The sequence below is a fragment of the Bacillus rossius genome (assembly GCF_032445375.1).
Source record: "Bacillus rossius redtenbacheri isolate Brsri chromosome 4 unlocalized genomic scaffold, Brsri_v3 Brsri_v3_scf4_2, whole genome shotgun sequence".
In the NCBI taxonomy this organism is placed as follows: domain Eukaryota; kingdom Metazoa; phylum Arthropoda; class Insecta; order Phasmatodea; family Bacillidae; genus Bacillus; species Bacillus rossius.
Window position 1 is genome coordinate 49,256,812 of NW_026962011.1, and position 20,544 is coordinate 49,277,355.

The window sequence follows — 20,544 nt, forward strand, 5'->3', positions numbered from 1 at the left end:
TCCGGGGGGGGGGGGGGGGCAGCTGCCCTTTCCCTTTTCCAAGTAAAAAAAAATTGGTTGTCTGTAAAGTCGGTTTACGGACAATAGTTTAACGTGACAACGTCATAAAAAACATTGATGAAATGATTGCAAACTTTTATGAATAAAATTGAATCATTTTTATCGAATTATCACTATTTTGTATTGATACAAAGGAGTGAAATGAAATCTACAATTTAATTGATAAATTTACTTTTATTTGCACTCATTAATTCAAATATGTTTATTACTTACACGAAGAGATTATTTTAACCATAACTTTTATACATGTTTGCTATTTAACTTCTTCCAATCAGTGTTATTCTGTTAAGGATAGGACGATGATAGGAAATTTATCAATTAAATTGTAGATTTCATTTCACTCCTTCTTTGTATCCGTACAAAATAGTGATAATTCAATAAAAAAGATTCAATTTTATTCATAAAATAATGCAATCATTTCATCAATGTTTTATTATGACGTTGTCACGTTAAACTATCGTCCGTAAACCGACTTTACAGACAACCAATTTTTTTTATATACATATAGGCAAGTTGTGTCTTGGAGTGAAATGTACCCGCCATACAGCCGTGCCTCTACTAAACTTGTATGTACACGCAGTACGTGACCCTGAAGTAACATCACTTCCAGTGAAATGCAAGTGAAGTATGCAAGTAAACGAATCTGTGCAACGTACCTTTCTCGCACTTCCAGATGAAGAAATCTCACCATTACGTAAATGTTTTTGAATGCTATGTTTGATTGAAAACGTTGATGATTTAAAGACTCGTAAAATATTTTTAAATTTTATATTTTTATTTTAAAATATTAAATGAGCAAATTAATATTTTAACAGGTTTTATTAGAAAATTTCAACAAAAACATACAAAACATTAGTTACATAACAAATATAGGTACTTAAGAAGTTTGACACCTACTTAGGATGTTCTGAAATTTCTGGGCATAAATCAAATAGGTGGCAACTCCATCCTACAAACGATTTTTGCTATTCGATAAAAGAGGAAAAACATTTATATTTTACTATTCTATGCAGTATTACCATATGGATGACTGCAAGTCATTTTTAATAATTCTCAGCTAAGTTTTCGTTGGTTTGGACTCACTGCAAAATAAAAAAACACGTAACAAACTATAGTATGACACTCAAAATTAACTGATTGAAAATGTTTGTTAATTACCTAATGTAATGTCAGGGAAGGATATACCATGTAATTTATCATAGGTTTACTTCAAAAATTAAAACCATGTCTGTAACTAGTAACGATTAAGGATATCTGGACTTCATGAAATAAAAGACAGTTTAAGAAAACACTGACAGTAACATTTATTGTTCTCTTTTTTTTCGATCTAAAAGTATCTACAGGTATCATCTGAGTATCACCTAGCAATGTCTTTTATACTTCGTTCATGAGTAGTACAAAACAACAAAAAAAAACTTTCATTCCACACCATACTCTCTTTCAACGGGTGTTTTAAAACTATGGCAACTTAAGTTTCCTTGTCGGTTTCACTGTTGTGTCAAAGACAAATGACGAGCCATCACAGCGTGTTTTAGAAACCAGTTTAGTTGGCACTGCTGATAAGTTACACATATCGTGGTACACTCTGTAGCAGCATTTATAGACTCTGTGTGAACAGTGACAGGAACCTGCTTATTAAATGTCACCGACTGTTTTACTAAAAAAAAAATATTGATTACATTTTCATTGCGACGGAGTTAAGAAATATTATGTCATTATTTTTGCAAGAAAGTTATGTATAGATACATATTTACGTGAATTTTTTTTTATCAAAATGGATGGAAGAAGGAAAAGATTAAACTTGGTCGTAAAGGAGAATATCACAAAGAAAACTTAACTGAAACATTTGTAAAAATAAACAGAACGACATCGTTGTTTGGAAGAAGTTACTCGTGATAGTACGCATTCTGTCATGACTTCTGGCACAGTCGGGGTGATTATGAAAGCTACGGTATCGCCAAACCATTTTTTTTTCTTCCGGTTGCTGGTTATGGGCGTTGTTTTGTCCTGTCACGGTCGCATTGCTAAAGTCAAACCATGCCAGATATTGCCAGGGAAACGATATATGAATAAAGCCCACATATACTAGCACCCGTGCAAGGCAAAACAACTAGACTTGCACACATCAGACTTAAGTTTGTTTACTTCACAAAGCTCTTACATTCGGACTGTATAAAATTAAAGTTAATGGGTTGCTTTTTTTTTTATCGTGTTTTAGAAACAAACTATTGAAATATCACTGGTAGACTACCTGCAAGTTACGGTATTATTTGCCAGAATCACTAATTTAGGTCAGTAGTATTTTCATTTATGACGTTTCAGTCGAAAACAAAAATCATCTAAATGTTTACAACAATTTAAACGTAGTTAACAATTTAAACATTGTTATGAACTAAAATAATATTTTCCAAACCAAACTAAACCTGTATTTTATTTTTTGTGTGTTTCTGAATATAAGTGTGAAAGAAGGTAGCTCTTTTTCGATGTAACTTCTTCAAATCTCTTCATCTTGACAACACTACCGATTAAATTGCAAATTTGTTAATTCAGATTTAAATATACTTGTGCAGTGCATTCGGCCTTGTCTTTCATAGCCTACACCCCTATAATATATATATTTTTTCCAAACATAAACTTGAATTTTACTGCAACAAAACAAATAATTTACAAGTCGCAAATAAGTTTGCAGACGTGTTTCGTGTTTTTTTGTATAAATCTGGAGGGTATTTTATTATTAACTGTAACACTATAAAAAGTCCATCAAGACGTGGCGTAAAACATTTACTTAAAATATTCAAACAATGGCTCACTTTTTGTTATTACACATGCCAAAAATTTTAGAATTTTAATAATAAGCCAATTTGTAAGTTTGAAGCCTATGCCAGTGTGAAACTTGCCTGTCGTTGAAAACTTGTTTTTTCAACTACAAAAAACATTAGTAAGGTAACTTTTTAAAAAAATACTTTCCAAAAATTATTTTTGTAAACGTAGTATTACTGTGGACACACGTTCTATAGATAAGCTACTTTAAGTTTTTTTACTGTGGGCAAAAGTTCTATACATAAGATCCATTTTATAGGAAAATACTCGGGTTTACACAGGCTTCAAGTTCTGTAAGCTTACATTTTCTCATAAAAAAAAATTCTTTAGAACGAAAAACTTGTTATATTATTTAATAAAAAATAAACTTCTACGAATGCTGTTTCAAAATATTTTACAAGCAAGTTTTGGCATGATTGAATTTATTTTAAATTTATTTTCAAGGCTTATGTCAGTTTTCCTAATTTACGTGCAATAAACTTCTCGTGATTGAAGAAAAAAATGTTTTGTTCTTTTTTTTATCATAAATAAAACACAATATCTGGCAGTTCATTATTTCTGAGAGAAAATTTTACTTTCTGTTACCTCATTCAATATTCGATAGTTACATTCTTTAGCTTGTCTGTAGAAGATCACTGTTTTGTAATTTGTATGTTTCTAAGATTTAAAAAAAAAAATCCCACGAAGATTTACATTTCTGTGGAGCCGTAAGTTCTTCAAGTTTTCCCGCTCGCTTTATTTTGCCCTCTTTCAACCGAAACATGCATAGGCTAATAGCTACAAAGCAACTGTGTTTTTATGAATGTGCTGGGTGTAAAAGTTACTTTAAAACCATTTTTTGAAAGGGCATCCCAATTATTTGATGAATAACACCGATAAGCTCTTTTACCGTCTTACCTAAACGTGCATTTGTGTGTATTTATCTGATCCAAGTCACTAATAACAGCTTTCAAATTCAAGTAAATTATATCCAAGCAAAAACTTTGCAGGTTAATCAAATTAAGAAATGCTTACTTCCCCTAAGTCACGACTGTGCCAGCCAGCCTAAGTCTGCTTCAGAGCGTACCACTTAATGAATTTTGCAAAACAACAATATTATTTTCTATACATAGTGCATTCCAGCTCATCTGAGTTTTTTTTTAATCCGCTACTGCAGCCGTTCCCACACAAAAAAAAAATAAACTGCACAGAATTCAACACAATAGGACAACAAGTTTCAGGTTTTAATGCATCCTTGACTGAAATACATTTAGAAAGAATATTAAAGTGTCAAGATTACCTGGACTGCACTGTATGTATTAAGTTGTATCTATTCACTTTTTTAATTAGCATCGAGGTAAGTGCATTAGCTTCATTTTGTGTGCCTCATCAACGGTGATGCCGAAGTGAAATTGGGTTACCGTCATCAGTTAATAAATTTTTTTCGTTGCATTTGAACACAAAAAATTCACAATCTATTTCTTTTAAGAATTTAACAAGCACTTTATTACAGTTTATTAAATTTGTTTTAAATTTGTGCTATAGTTTTACCACCAGGATTTAATTGTACAAAAATTAAAAAAAAAAAAATGAAACTGTCTCATCCCAATATAACCGAAATTAATATCAAACACAACTAACAAAAACCCACAACACAGCGAGGGAGTCACAGGTTTTGACGTTTGCCAATATACATATATCATAGATAAAAACCAGATAAAATAATATTAACTATCGTAAATTTTCTTCCCTGTATGTATGTTTTACTGAAATGACAGTCACACTGAATGACAGTAAAATAATAAATGAACATGGATAACTTCTACAATAGATAAACTTGTGTGTGTTTCGCCTGATAGTTTCTTGAAGAGAGGACAAGGTCTCCCAAAGTAACTAACCGTTATTTCACTTGTATGATAAGTACCACTTTCACAATAGATCAACACTTACCTGTTTTTTGTATTTTTTTACAATTTTCGTTTTTAAGAACAAACCGCTTTTATTTACTCTGTTGATAATATTACAAACACTATGTACACGCTTCATAAACTTTACAAAAGTGTTGTTTTGTTTACATATTAAAACTAAGTGGATTATTAAGTATAGTCACCGTTTACCGGGATATATCACATTTCAATCTTTTTTGCAAAAAAATTATATATATTATTTGGATCTGACATATGCATGTGAACAAGCCATGTTGCGCAAACAGACCTTTAACATATAAATTGTTCATGATTCACTACATCCAGTTATGCGGCTTACCCTTTAATGATAATGGCACTGTTTAAGGTTCTTGTCTGTCGATCAAGTTCGTTCAAATTTTGCTTTGCAGTAATCCAGCGGACGACGGGATTATCGAAGATATAAAGTTTCACAGTATCGCCACACGTCTGTAGAGTACCTTTCCTTTAATTTGGAAGTGTTTGACGCCGATAAGAGATGCTAGCACTTCGACCTCACCAAAATTTCTGGCCATGGCGTGTGCACTTAATGATGAAAAAAAAAATTGCAGTTCTCGATAGAAAATTTGCAGGAAAGAGAGGAAAAAAAATCTTCGGCACGTTAAAAATCTTTATTTTGGGTCTTGATTTCTATCAGCTAAGAAACAGGCTCACCGTTAGCGATTCTGTCTGTATCCGCATCAACACTCATCAGGAATTAATTCATATAAAAATAGTTATTTGCGATGGCTGTCTGCACAAACAAACATAGTATTGCCGATGAGTAGCTCACGTTGTGCACAACAGTAACAATAATATGAGGGATTCACTCCAAATCATTACTTGTGCCCTTCACAGATAAATAATTAAGTTCCTAGAAGGATAACATTATATTTTTGTTATTCAAGAGATCTATAGGGGCACCGTGCTTACACACTTTTTTTTTTGTTTCCAAAGAAAATTTTTTGGCTAATAAACGTTTTTTCCCTGACTACGAACTGAACAAGTTATGCAGGTGTTATCGCTGACGTCCAACACTAACTTGCTACATTTCTTCGTCGTGGCTCAAACTGACATGGGCCCGCTCGCCATGCGTCCTAAATAATACCCTATCGTTAGGGACCGGAAAAATTCGCGGATTCAATGACCTCTAGGGTAGCCTCCTCTGCACTTCTCAAGTAAACACGCGTGTTCATTGGGTACTAAATTGTGAGTCGTCTCCACTGGGTAGCTTGTGATTCGACGCTTCATTGGTCGATAGTCTCTCACTGGCCCAGAGAGCTCCAGTTAAACCGCGAGCCAAATAGCAGAACCAGCAGAATTTCAGCCTATCGCGAAATGAACCCGCGAATTATTTCCGGGTCTCTACCTATCGTAAGTACGTAATTTAAGAGAGAGAGAGAGAGAAAAAAAAAAATGATAGTTTGTAACCGCGGTTGGAGCGCAGGGCGTTCCGACGGAAGGAATGCCGATCAGGTACCGAACGAAGTCAACTCCCGTCGCGGGTACGTGGCACTACCTCGACACCCGGGGAGCACCAGGGAGCTTTTGGTGAGGTCGACCGCGCGCGCGGATCTCCGCGGGCTCCGTGTCCGTCCTGCTCACACGACGACGACGACGGCTGTTCAGGCGGAAGCGAGCTGCCTCCACACGCTGTGTCACATGGAGGACATGTAGGGCCAGCTGAAACTGCTCCCGCTCAGAAGCATGTCGCGGATCAGCGTCTCGATGGGCGTCTTGCCGACCAGCCGCACGAAGAACAGCTGCTCGATCACCTGCGACACACCACCCCCGTCACAAACAACCCTCTCAACTAGCAACTAGCAACCAATATTAATATTTAGAGACCGGAAAAATTCGCGGGTTCAATGACCTCCAGGATAGACTCCAATATCCTCTACACACTCGGGCAAAAGCCAACTGTTCATTGGCTGCTGACTTGTGAGTCGTCTCGACCGAGTGTCTGTGATTCGACACTTGTTTGAGTGAGGGTCTCTAATTGGCCCTCAGTCCTCCAGATTAACAGTGAACCAATTTCAGAATCAGCGCTAAGGTATAATTATTTGAATTGTAGCATATCACGAAATGAATCCGCGAATTTTGCAGGTCTCTAATATATTGACATTCTTGCTACAATTAGAAACAAACATTTATTCTCTCGGAACAAAGGCCACAAATATTGTTATTCTTGCCACAACGAGGAGCAAACATTTATTCTTTCGCTACAAACAGATACGAAACTTCATTTTTTTTTCGGAACGAGTAACAAACTAACATTCTCTCGGAACAACGAGCAACAAATATTAATTCTCTCACAACAACGAGGGGAAAAAACCATTCATTTTCTCACAACAAAGAGATATAAAGATTCATCCCCTCTCAACAACGGTTAACAAATGCTAATATTCTTGCCACAACGAGGATCAAACATTCATTATCTCGCAACAAAGCGATACAAAAATTAATTCTACCGCATAAACGAGTATAAAAAAAATGAACGAGGAACCAACATTCATTATCAAAACTCCATTCTCTCGCAACAAGATAAACTAACATACATTCTCTCGGAGCAACGAACAGCAAATATCAATATTCTTGCCACAACGTGCAACAAACGTACATTCTATCGCAGCAAAGAGATACAAACACACATCATCTCGAGGCAAAAGAGATACAATAATAATTCATTATCTCGAAGCAAATAGATACAAATATTCATTACCTCGAAGCCAAGAGATATACATTAATTAATTATTTCTAAACAAAGAGATACAATAATTCATTATCTCGAAGCAAAGAGATACAATAATACATTACTTCGAAACAAAGAGATACAATAATTAATTCCTCATCTCGAAAAAAAAGAGATACAATGATACTAGTCGATACTAGTCGGCACCGACCTGCGAGCTGACGGTGCGCAGCGAGGGCAGCCGCAGCAGCAGCTTGCCGAAGCGCGTGGGCTGGTTGGGGTACTGCGTCCTGCAGTACTCTTCGAGCGCGCACTGCGACTTCTCCTGCAGGTTCTCGATGTGCGCCACGTCCGACAGCCCGCACGCGTCTGCAACAGCCGCCCACCTCTCCGCTACAGCCTCCTTCACAGATGTATCAGTAGGGGCAGGCATTCTCGCGGATAAGTCTGAGCGCCTATTAGACTGCAGTGGTTCCTTCCTTGTGATTGGCGGCCGTCTGCGAGAGAAGTCAATGCTAGGGGCATGCATTATTTCGAGAAAAGATTCCGAGACTAACTGAAAGTTAAAAAACTGTAGCATTGTCTGTGTTTAGTGATTGGGTGAGTTTCTTTCAGGTGCATGTCTGCTGTTAGAACACCAATCACAGTAATTCAGTTCGGAAGTAAACGCGTCCTGAGTGGCTCGGTCAAATAAGGCAACGACTTCTCTCGCAGACGACCGCCAATCACAAGGAAGAAACACCTGATGTGGACATACATTGTTGCAGTTTAATAGGTATTCATTTTTTTTTTCGCGAAAAATCCCTGCGAGATAAGTCAATGTCTTATTTGACCGGGCCAATCAGGACTTGTTTGCTTCCGCACTGACTCACGGTGATTGGTGTTGTAACAATCTACATTGACCTGAAAGAAACTCACCCAATTAAGAAACACAGATAATGCTACAGTGTTTTAACTTTCAGCTAGTCTCGGAATCTTTTCGCAAAATATGCATGCCCCTATTAATGTATAATGACAGTTTTTTTTTGCATTTGTTCATTTATAATACTAAAAACTGTATCACTACAAAATAGTGTCCGCAGTAATATTGGGTTCGAATTATTACCCGGGCATTTGCTCTTTGTGTCATCCCAGTACCTCCAATAGTTAAAGTTATTTGTAAACAGTTCCAGTATTAACTGCGCACATTAATAAGCGCAATAAAATAAAATAAAGTCCAATTGTTTAATATAAGACTATAATTTCCATCGTTCAAAACACCAATTTTCGTAAGAAAAACTCATTATCTCGAGGAACGTATTTCATAAGTGAAAAAAATTACCGTAACTATGTGTTGTACAAAACTACAATATCTTTGTTGTAGTATTACAAACTATTTCTAGGCAAATGGTTTCCAAAGGAATCTTTTGTAAAAGTACAGAGTATTTTTTTTTTCTGTGTTGTTTTAGAAGCGAGACCGTGTGCTTTACCCAGCTTTGGGAACACAGAAACACTGAACTTCTATGGTGTTTCCCACTCTTAGTTTGCAGTAAAGAATAAATGTTGCCACATTCAAACTAAACGGCTTGTTAGCATTACAAAAATATTATTTTGAATATCATCGTTGATTACTATAATATTTTATATGTATTTTTTGATTTTACTAATTTGCTTATTTTTTTAGTATCATAAAATAGTGTCAATTACCGGTATTATTATAGTTGCATTCTTCTAAATAAATAAATAAATGCTAATAAACAATTTTTATTTCGCAGGAGAGACTATTTGTAGCAGTACACCACTTTAAATAACAAGACATTCCATTCCATTATATGTAGAGACCGGAAAAATTCGCAGATTCATTTCGCGATAGTCTGAAATTCATATACCTATACCTTTAATCTGCTTTTGCTATTGGCTCACTGTTCGTCTGGGCGACTCATGGCCAATGAGAAACCCTCAACCAAAGAAGTAACGAATCACGGACCAACCAGTTGAGACGACTCACAAGTCAGCAGCCAACGAACTGGCGTTATTTGCCCGAGTTTACATAGGACTGTGTAGACTATCCTGAAGGTCATTGAAACCGCGAATTTTTCAGGTCCCTAATTATATGTTATGCTCAAACAGAGCTCAAAGTTTTAATATTAAATGACATAAAAAATGTTGATAAAAGATTGAAACGAAGATGGCGACTTTCAGATACATTTCGATTAGAGGTAATTGAATATTAACACATGATGTTCCCGGTGAAATACAAGAAAGTGCATTTCCAAATTACTCATTCATTCATAATTTTTGATTACAAAGTTAATTTTCAGGTATATTTAAAAATAATTTCATTACACATTATAAAGTTGCGTCTAAAACTATTGTGATCTATGGTGTATATTTAGCAACAGAGCACATGGAAAAAAACAAGGACAGCACAAACGGCATGTATCGTCCATTGGAAAGAGAAAGAAAATGTCCATTCAAATGCACACTGCAATTTTAAGGATGAGACAGGCCATAGTGACGGACGACACAATTCCAGGCAACAATTTTTCATTTAGAAATTTTGGCTGAGATTTTAACAAAAATGTCAGATAGCATGTAACTTATATTAGGCAGCAATAAAATTCAGCACATAACCAAAATGAAATTTTTGTATAATTTTTGGAACACTGTGAAAACTAATATCATTAAAATAAAATAAAAATATTCCAAATGGCGCGTTTTATATGTAGAGCGTGAGGAGGAAATCAGTACATTTGTACAGACCGCCCAAATAATTAGGGACCTTGGTGGCTGAGTGGTCAGATCTCTCGCATTTCACCGTGGCGATCCGGATGTTCGTTTCCGGTCGCGGATCGCACCCGGAATTTTTCGCATGTGGAAAATGCGGCGGACGTTGCCGTTACCAGGTGGGATTTTCTTTTTCCCAGCTCAAACGTCCCACCCAAAGAACTAGAACTGTGCTAACTGCTCCTTCAAACCGCACAGCTATTCAAATGTTTAGTTGTCAGTACATAACTAGAACTCAGCGGTTTATAAGTAGTCAGTGAATTTTCCAAGAGTTTTTCAAGCTAGGGCCTCTTTCTCGAAAGCGGGGTGAACTTTTCCCGATGAACTGAGAATACGGCTTGTGCAAGCTACTCCATTCCATAAGAACTGCAACTTGTAAACATCCTGCGAGTAGCTATCCCCAAACAATCGTGGACGTAAACCATTTACTCGCAACATCTACGACAGGAGATCAGCAATGACCAACACTTGTTGCGAAATGTTGCAGCAAACTTAATTCTCGTGTAACTGTAACTGAAAATTGAAAAAAGCATTAATAGGCCAGTCTTAATGAGTTAAGTCCGTGTTTGGCTATTACAATTACGCCACATGACGCTGAGAAGTTGTTATCCACTCAGTCGATGATCCATCATTGCCTCACGGGGTAACAGCAAAAATCATTCAAGCATTGTTCCTCTGATATTGCTGATACTTCCCAACTCTAGGATTGGCCACACGTGATTTTCATTATTTTCATTTCGCCCCAACCGTTATAGGAGGGCGAAATGCTGTTGGCGAGAAACACGTGATTTATATATAACAGTCAAAACAGTCAGTGATTTACCATTTGGTATAGGTAGAGACCTGAAAAATTCGCGGGTCCAATTCGTGTCATGCTAAAATTCAAATAAATATACCTTAGTGCTGCTTCTGTCATTGGTCCACTGTTAATCTGGAGGACTGAGGGCCAATTAGAGACCCTCACTCATAGAAGTGTCGAATCACAGGCCACCCAGTCGAGACGACTCACAAGTCAGCAGCCAATGAAGAGTTGGCATTTGCCCGAGTGTGTAGAGGATATTGGAGCCTATCCTGGAGGTAATTGAACCCGCGAATTTTTCCGGTCTCTAGCTATAGGAATTGAAATAAATAAAATGTATGCTTATAGTAGATATAGAGAACGGTGTTTTGTTTCGTTAATTATCTTTAATTCCTGATGGATTCTAATCGTGGGAGCTTTAGACGAAGAGTAATATTCTCTTAGGGAAAGTGACGTGGGTAAACGACGCTTAGACAGACTTTCTTGCAAAGATATGCTCTATATTCTCCACGTTAATGGGCGTCGATCTTGGGTGTTAGTTATTTCTCGGGTTTCCTCCATTTACCGAAACCTCCCCAAGTGGTCTCCTCGACCGAGAGGCATAATTGGGATGATTGTTTGCGGCGGGCAGAAATATTCCAAGGGAAGTGTCGAGCGCCTTTCAAAAAGGGCGAACAATCTCAGCCGGCGACAACCGAACTTTATTTGCGAAGAAGAAACAAACTTGCCCATTTTCTTCGGCGCTAATTTTCGCCTACAGCTAATTAAAACGGGAAAGGGGGAGGAAGCGCAAGGATATTATTATAATTATTTCTTTCCACTAAACCATTCTCTCCAACCCCCCTCCCCCTTCGATGGAAGGAAGCCCTAACTTGCCCGGTCCCGGCCTTGTTTCGTGGCGTGGGGGCCTCTTTTAATTGTTAATGAGAGCAAGTTTCGACCCCCCCCCCCTTGTGGTACGGCAAGTGGCGTCGAAGCAGGCCGTTGTTTTGAAGTCGGCTAGGTTCCGCGCCGGCTCCATCTACTTGCTGGTCAAATGAATTAAACCCTCTTAGAATAAGCGTGCTTCCCAAAATAGAAAAAAAGGGGGGTTATCTGTAAAGTAGGTTTACGGACGATAATTTTACGTGATAACGTCATAAGAAAATATTGATGAAAAATTGCATACTTTTTAATTTTCAAATATTATTTACAGTTTTTGCAAAATTTAATTTAAATAATTTGTTTAAATATAATCATAAACAATTAATTAAAAAGCCCGCCTTAACCTGTTTGATATTATCGAAGATTTTCTCGCACGGTGGTTGGCCGGTTCTTGCACGCTTGGCTCAGGCGGAACGTGACAATTTTTCGTGCGTTCAACCGTGCGTTCATCGATTTATAAGACGTTATCACGTCACAAAAAAGAGTAAAAAAAGGGGGCTGAAACGTGAGCTGGTCCTCAGTACTCGCCAGTGATGTGTTACACCTTAACCTCGGTAACGAACCAACCATGTGTTCTCACGTCGCAAATACACGATATTTAACGTTGAATTATTTTAAAATAATGCTGAGCGTGATAAATTCACACGCAAATTGTGTTATGAACTACTTTTAACGACGCGAATCACACGTAGTATTCCGAACTCACCGCTAGAATTCGTTGCCGGACTATTTAATCATTAAGATTAGCAGACCGAAACTTTAAACGAAACGGCTCCGATAAAAGCGAAAATGAATTGAATAAATACCAAACTCCGAATTTGGACATGATTTTCGACAAGGAATTTTTATTAAAACCCAGTTCTCCCCACATTATAAATCGTAACAATACATACTTATATATATAAAACTTTAACTACGACATGTTCTTTATTTTTATGTAAAGCCAGCAAAACCCCAGCAAGAGGAATGCTTGACTCTCTGCGATGAAACTTTACTTATGATGTTCGTGTTAATAGAATTAAATTATTTTAATTTGATTCACGCCATTATAAGCTATTACACTTTACACAGCGGAAATGTAACATAGAACATAAAAGCAAAGCTTGTGTGCAGGGAGTGCTACTATACACTCTAAAAAAATTTTTGTACTTTTACAAGAGAAATTCTTGGAAACCCTGTTGCCAAGGATATTTCTTGCAAAACTACAAGGCAGAGCCTTGCAAAATCGCACATAGTACAAAGTTCTGCCTTGTAGTTTTACAAGTAATATCCTTGGCAACAGGGTTTCCAAGGATTTTCCTTGTAAAATATACAAACATTTCTTTCAGTGTAGGATATTATTTATCTGCGAGGTTACTGTCGACGGAGTTCCATAATAATATATTTTATTAATTATCACATACAGATTAATAATTCCTAAGGTTTGACCACACAATGTTTTCTAAATAATATGCTAAATACAACAGAGGGTTTACATCCATTTATTTTTTAAAAAAAGTATATGATTCTACCAATTAAAGTTCCATTCATTAATTATATTCCTTCTCACTGAAACATACTTTAAAGTATTCACATTAACTATTTTTTTTAAATTATAGGCCTATATAAGTTTGTCAAGGACATTGACACATCCAACTGCTATAAGCGTGCCAAATTTTATGATCCTTGCAAACCAATACGTATGGAAAAGGGTTTTTATTTTCAGAACTGTTACAGGATTCGGCTGACGAAACAGACTAAATCTTTACTTCACGCATAATATAGTATACATTCCCCGAATACCTGACCTTACGGTTTACTTCAGTTGAGTCACGGGGGTGAAGGAAAAAGCACGCATGGTTACTGCTAACAGTGAGAAGTCCTTAGCAACGTTAAGAAACGGGTGTCTGTCATTGTTTCGTGTATCTCCAAATACAAGACGATGTTTTCCATTCAGAAAAATGAAATATCTACGTTAAAACCACACACAGATACTTATCCTAGCCTGAAGACAAAGTGTAGCAAGTTTCTGTCTTGTCGTTTGCATCCTATACTCTTTGTCAATAATTGAGCTAAAAAACAGAGTGAGCTGGCAAAGAGAGAATGAAGAGACCCAAAACCGTGTCACAAAGAAGTGCGTTCAGTTTTAAAAATTCCTACTTTATCTTAAAACTACTTAAGTAATGCTGTTTGATCTGTTAAGAGACTTGCATATATGTTAAATAAAACATTAACATCAAAGAGTTGTCTTTAATGCGCAGTGCTTTCAAACAGATATTAGCAATTTATAAGAACAAACATAAAAACTAATGTTCTTACAAAGATGATTTTGAAAGTGAGGCATTATTTTCTGACAAGTTTGTTGTTTACTGAATAATTTTCATTTACATTTGTATTATTTCCTGCAGTTTTTAAAGAAAAGTTGCAGTTGAATGAGTTGTTATTTTTGTGGAGCAGCCAACCGATGATTGCTAAAAGTACTTGGACGCCAGTTTTTGAAACGGGAAACATCTGACAAACGAGTCCGTCACTGCACCGACTACAGTCACCGCAGCTTCTGGTGCAGTGACTGTAGTCAAAGCAGTGTCACAAGAAGCTGCAGAAGCTGAAGTGAGGCGCGGCTGCCATCACCTAGACGTTGTCTGTGCCCACTACATCCAGTCATCCAGTCAGCTGCAGGACAATACATAAAAATGAAAAATGACACTAAATATAAAATTCTAATGCTTTCTAAGATATAAACGATGGAGATACGACAAAACAAAAAGTCATAGAACAACAATTTGTAAAACTTTTCAACGTGGTTAGGCCTCGCAAGTTTGAAGACTGCAGTTGTTTGTCTTTTAAATAAAAACATCCGTGAAGATACACAAATTTCTGCTAGATATAAAAATGTAGCTAGTTATTTCTATGTACTATCAAACAGACGACGATACTACCGTCATACTTCTCCACCACAACGGTCTGCACAGACTCTGAAGGTGCATTAGTAATTTTTAATATTTTTCTTTCAGAGGAATAAAACTAAAATTTTGCAATTTTTATTCATGAAAAAAAAATTTCTTCTGTCACAGGCAGAGAGTTAAATGCTGGTCAAAATGTGTGAAGTTTCTAGCTGATGTGGAAGAGGGTCAGCGAGTGAAGCAAGCCGCACGCGAAGGCTGTACGTATGTGCAGTAGGAGATTGGCCACCAAGGTCAGTGGCGTAGCTAAGGCGACTGGCGCCCCTGGCCGGAATTGAAAATGGCGCCCCCTCTTGGATTAACAAAGAGGGGGGGGGGGTGAGGGTTCAGTAACCGCGAAACTGTCGTGGCGGCGACCCCCCCCCCCCCCATGCTCCGGCGCCCCTGGCGGGGGCCATCCTTGCCACCCGCTTGCTACGCCACTGACCAAGGTTGGCACAACTGCTCCCTCGCTGTCCGCACGTGTCGCGTGGTCCACTCACGGGGGACACGGGGGATTACGACGCGCCGCTAATGGCGCGTCTTGTAGCCGACGAGACGACCGCGCTACTCGTCGCCCGAAAGCCAGATCCCGCGCGCGCGGAGGCTTGTTCGAGCCTGATTGGACGCCGCCGGCGAAACACCTCAACCCCGGCCGGCACACCCCCGCTTCCCGCGTCCGTCGGGATCCGGCCAGTTCTACGGTCACCACACGTTAAATCAAAACACCGAAACTTTACAATCCACTCCAGGTTACTCAACATTTTGACATTACGTGTTGTGTTATTATCGAGGCTGCTGCTGGAGACACCCGTCCCTCCCCTTACAACTACAAGGACCTCCCATTAGCGGCCGCTGTCTGACAACCACCCCCCCCTCCTCTCTCCCAATCCCAACGCCTTACGACGGAGTCCGGAAACCTCTCTGTCTTTCTGGAAGTTTCGGGAGGTTCCGAAAAGCCGTTGTTCTCGCAGCTTTGTCTTCGATGACGCTGCACTTCGGAGGTCCCATGGTGGTGTCTGACGGGTATGCGAGCTGTGTAGTGAAGCTGAGAGGGTTGAGTGACTTGTTTGGCGAGTGATAGCGGGCGACGAGAGATAGGAGCGACGGTGTCGCGGCGCGGCGGGAAGAGTGAGCACTACGTAGCAGTGAGTTGGCACGGGCATGCGTGGTTGAGAGACGGACAACAGAGCCGATCTCCGGCGGGGAGAGTGAATCGTGGAGTTGATGAGAAAGTGAATTATTTGCGAGACCGGAAATTCAGACTGTTTGTAACTTAAGGAATAGTGGTTAAAATATCAGTTAAAAAATTAAAAAAGTTGTATCTAATAATTAGGGACCGGAAAAATTCGCGGGTTCAATGACCTGCAGGATGAACTCCCTAGTTCTACGTACACTCGGTCCAATGTCACCCATTCATCGGCTGCTGTCTTGTGAGACGTCCCAACGTAGCAGCCTGTGATTCGATACAGCTTTGGTCGGGTGTTTCTCATTGGCCCAGCGTCATCCAGGTGAGTTATGAGCCAATAGCAGAGGCAGCACTGAGGTATAACTATTTGTATTTTAGCCTATTGCGAAATGAATACGCGAATTTTTCCGGTCTCTACTAATTAGTTGGGCTATTCTTCCGGAACTGTTTCCACCACTTGAAATGATATGTGTAGTATTTTCATTTTTCAAAAGTTAAGTGACTCAAAAGTCTTCTCATTAACAATTGTTTAAGGCAAATATAAGGTCATGCATGAGCTGGGACCGTAGCGGCTCTTGGAGCCCGAATGTCTGTAACTCTTAGGGCTGGAAATGGAGGCAGGTGGTTGATGGAGACACCCAAGGGACATGAGAGGTGAGAGGAAATCTTCCATTCCCCCCCCCCCCAACTGGTCCAGTCGGGACCCAGCGAGGCGTGGGAACATCGATAGCGAGTCACAGGTGAGAACATCGGCGAGCATTGCCACGTCATTTGGCAAATGAAAATCCCGCAGATAAATTACATCGATTTCATTCGGGCTACGCTTGCAAATCTATCCATTAAACTTTTTTTTCCCTTCTCGTAATCGTTCATTTGTAAAAAAAAATATATTTTTTGTAGCCTCGCTTTTTTTTTCCATATGATAAAATGAAAAATCGCGCCCTTCGATGTTTACTCTCGGGATTTTGTTTTAATGTTATTTAAAATTTTACTAGCGTTCGCATTCTAGCAGACTTTCTCGCCTCATAAGTAGAGACATGTAAAATTCGCGAATTCAAATCCCTAAAGAATAGACTCCATGATCCTCTATGCACTCGTGCAAATCACATCTGCTGTTTGGTTACCGACTCGTAACACCTGTTGACTGGAATGACCGTGATTCGCTAATTCTTCTGTTAAAGATTTTTCATTGGCCCAGAGTCCTTCAGATAAACTGTGGCCCAATCACTGAAGCAAAATAATGTCAAAAGTATTTGGACTCTATCGTATCGCGAAATGAATCCGCGAATTTTACAGGTCTCTACTCATAATAATAAAAATTTTGTCTTGATTATTCGATTACTTAATAACTCCAACTGACTGGCAGTTTTATCTTTTCTTTTTAAGTTTTGGAGCAATTTTTAAAATGTAAGCACGAACCGTAAGACTGAAATTTCGAAATCTGGTCTCAATTAGCAGTGTGGTGTGTGTGTGTGTGTGAAGGTTTTTTTCCCTCTTGTATACGAGGCCGAGACAGGCGATAAAGCTGACTCAAAAGACTTTTCGATTATAATCTCGTTAACTCGTGTAAAATGCAGTCCTTAAGCACACCGATCTTCACGCGTTGCCACGAAATAAAATATTTCGTTTTTACGCCCGGTTTGGTGGAGGAGGAAGGGGGGACATTTCACTCCGCAATGCCACCAGATATTCGACAAACGCTAACAGAGACACGCGTCAGATGAAAAAAAGAAAAGAAAAAAAGAAGAGTTGAAAGTGGGACAAAGAAGGGGAAAGAGTCGGCTTGAGAAACGGAGGAGATAACAATTAACGGAGGTTGTCGCACAAGGTGCGAGTTCGGGCGATCGCACCTTGTGCGCGAGGCGACTCGAACAACACTAGAAGACCCTCTGAAGGAGTGAACAGGAGGAAGGGGAAGGGGATAAAAAAGAACGACAGGGTAGTCGCGACTACCCGGTGGCGGCAGCGAGCTATCCATTAAGTTACTTGACTGCTGAGTATCACTTGTCCCAATAAAACTCCACGCTAGAGAGAGAGAGAGAGAGAGAAGTGGTAGGGGTGAGTGAAAGAAGTGTAAAGGAAGGGGAGAAGTAAGAATTTCCCCGCCTCCCCTCGCATCCTCTCGCAGCCGGGCCGATTTACGAGACTCGTCGGCAGCTGGGTGGCCTATTTTTAATTTCTCATCCTCCCCCCTCACTGTCTCCCCCCTCCTCTCCCCACCACACCCGTGGAACTGAAACTCGTGTCGACGTGACGCCCGCCCGCCGCAAGCAGGCGGTGTTAAATGGACTAATAACAGACGGCATCTCGCAGCATTAGCCGGCGCGCCGGGCTGCGGGCGAGAGGGACAGAGACGGAGAGACTTGCTCTTCCCCTCACACCCCCCTCCCCACAGCGCAATACCACAAGCTGCCGAATACTGCAACCACCGAGCGCGCGCCCCAAAGACCCCCTCAAGAATGTCTTCCCGTCACGACGGTACTTCTAGTTGCTGATTCGGCGACGCGGCGCCAAGGAAGTATAATTGATAGAGACCTGCAAAATTCGCGGTTTCGATGGCCTTCAGGATAGACCGCACATACCCCTGTACACTCGGGAAAATTACGCAAGTTCATTTGCTGCCGACATGTAAGTCGTCTCAGCTGGTTTGTCTGTGATTCGATCCTTCTTTGGTTGAGGGTTTATAACTGGTTGAGATTCGTCCAGATGAACAGTAAGCCAATAGCAAAATTATCTAAGAGGTATATGTCTTTGAATTCTAGCCTATCACCGAATGAATCCGCGAATTTTTCAGGTCTCTAAAATTGACAATAGCACGGAAATGGATTTTTGGCGAAAGGTTTTTAAGGGTTCTGCTACATGGGTGTGCAGAGCTTAAGAAAAACCTCATGTGATTAAGTACATCGTAAGCGGTAACACGGTAGAGTGAGAGAGAGAGCAATTGGACAATTTTATAAATAAATGCGAATTAACAAAATTATTAGGAACTCAATTCAAAAATATGCTCAAAACCCGTTGTGTTTCTTTCTGCCCAAATAGTCCCTTACTAGATGCCAGCCAGTCGGAGTGGCGTCAGTAGCCCTGGACCCAGTGCTTATTGGACACTTCATTGGTTGAAGGTTCCTCATTGATAGAGATCGGAAAAATTCGCGGGTTCAATGACCTCCAGGATAGACTCCAATATCCTCTAACACACTCGGGCAAATGACAACTGTTCATTGGCTGCTGACTTGTGATTCGTCACGACTGGGTGGCATGTGATTCGACACTTCAATGAGTGAGGGTCTCTAATTGGCCCTCAGTCCTCCAGATTAACAGTAAACCAATGGCAGAAGCAGCTCTAAGGTATAATTATTTGAATTTTAGCACTACACGTAATGAACCCGCGAATTTTGCAGGTCTCTACTCATTGGTCCAGAGTCCTCTGGAAAAAAAACTGTGGGCCACTAAAAGAAGTACCACGAAAGTATAAGCAATGCCGGTGAGCTATAAAATAAATTTACAAGGAAAATTCCTTACTTATAAATAATACAACCAACTTGCCGTGTGAGACGCGCATATACCCAGGCACACATACGGTGCGCGGAGCTTCAGATTAAAAAAAAAAAAAAAAAAAAAAAACACGGGATTTGAAAACTACTCAAAATACAAGAAAGGTGTCAGTTTACGAAAAGGAAAAAATAGTTCTGTTTCCGTATTTCGTTTTTAAGCAGTATTTTTTTGAAGAAAGAAGATGGCTAAAGCGCGTGGTTTTAAGAATAGTATTTAGTAGGGACCGGAAAAATTCGCGGGTTCAATGACCTGTAGGATGAACTCCATAGTTCTACGTATACACTCGGTCAAATGTCACCCACTCATTGGCTGCTGTGTTGTGAGACGTCCCAACGTAGCAGCCTGTGATTCGATAAAGCTTTGGTCGGGAGTTTCTCACTGGCCCAGAGTCATCCAGGTGAGTTGTGAGCCAATAGCAGAGGCAGCACTGTGGTATGACTATTTGTATTTTAGCCTATCGCGAAATGAATTCGCGAATTTTTCCGGTCTCTTAGCATTTAGATATGAAACTCCTGGTAGAGAGTCTTGGTAACGCTCGAGAGACTAGCATCACAACCTTTAACTTGGTTTCTCCGCCATACAATCCCGCCCATCCTGACGACGCGCAGCTTCTGTGTGACGGCGGCCACAGCCTGGAAGAGGCGCCGACACTTGTGTCGCTCTTGCGCGCGGCCCCACACCAGGGCCTCCACACCCTCCTCCCCTGTCCCTTGTTTTATTTCTCATTACGGGCAATATGGAGATGAGAGGAGCGCCGGGCAGACGGGCGCCACGGCTTGTTAGGACAGTTGACAGTAAATACATCGGTGGATTGTTTTAAACTGGAGGGGCCGTGACGCCGGGACTCAGACCAGACGTCGCTGCTGTCTGCATGGACGTACCTGCACGGGGTCAGCCAC

General features: G+C 39.7%; 1 protein-coding gene across 1 annotated transcript in view; it reads right to left on the reverse strand.

Moving 5' to 3' along the window:
• Positions 1–1,262: 1,262 nt before the first annotated feature.
• Positions 1,263–20,544, reverse strand: part of LOC134541857 (nuclear receptor subfamily 2 group F member 1-A) — a 263,976-nt gene continuing 244,694 nt past the window's right edge. The window contains exons 6-7 of the mRNA XM_063385556.1: positions 7,706–7,863; positions 1,263–6,577 (exon numbers count right to left, since the gene is read on the reverse strand). Coding sequence (XP_063241626.1) covers positions 6,461–6,577; positions 7,706–7,863 — 275 coding nt within the window. The 3' untranslated portion in view covers positions 1,263–6,460. The remainder of the gene's footprint in view (positions 6,578–7,705; positions 7,864–20,544) is intronic.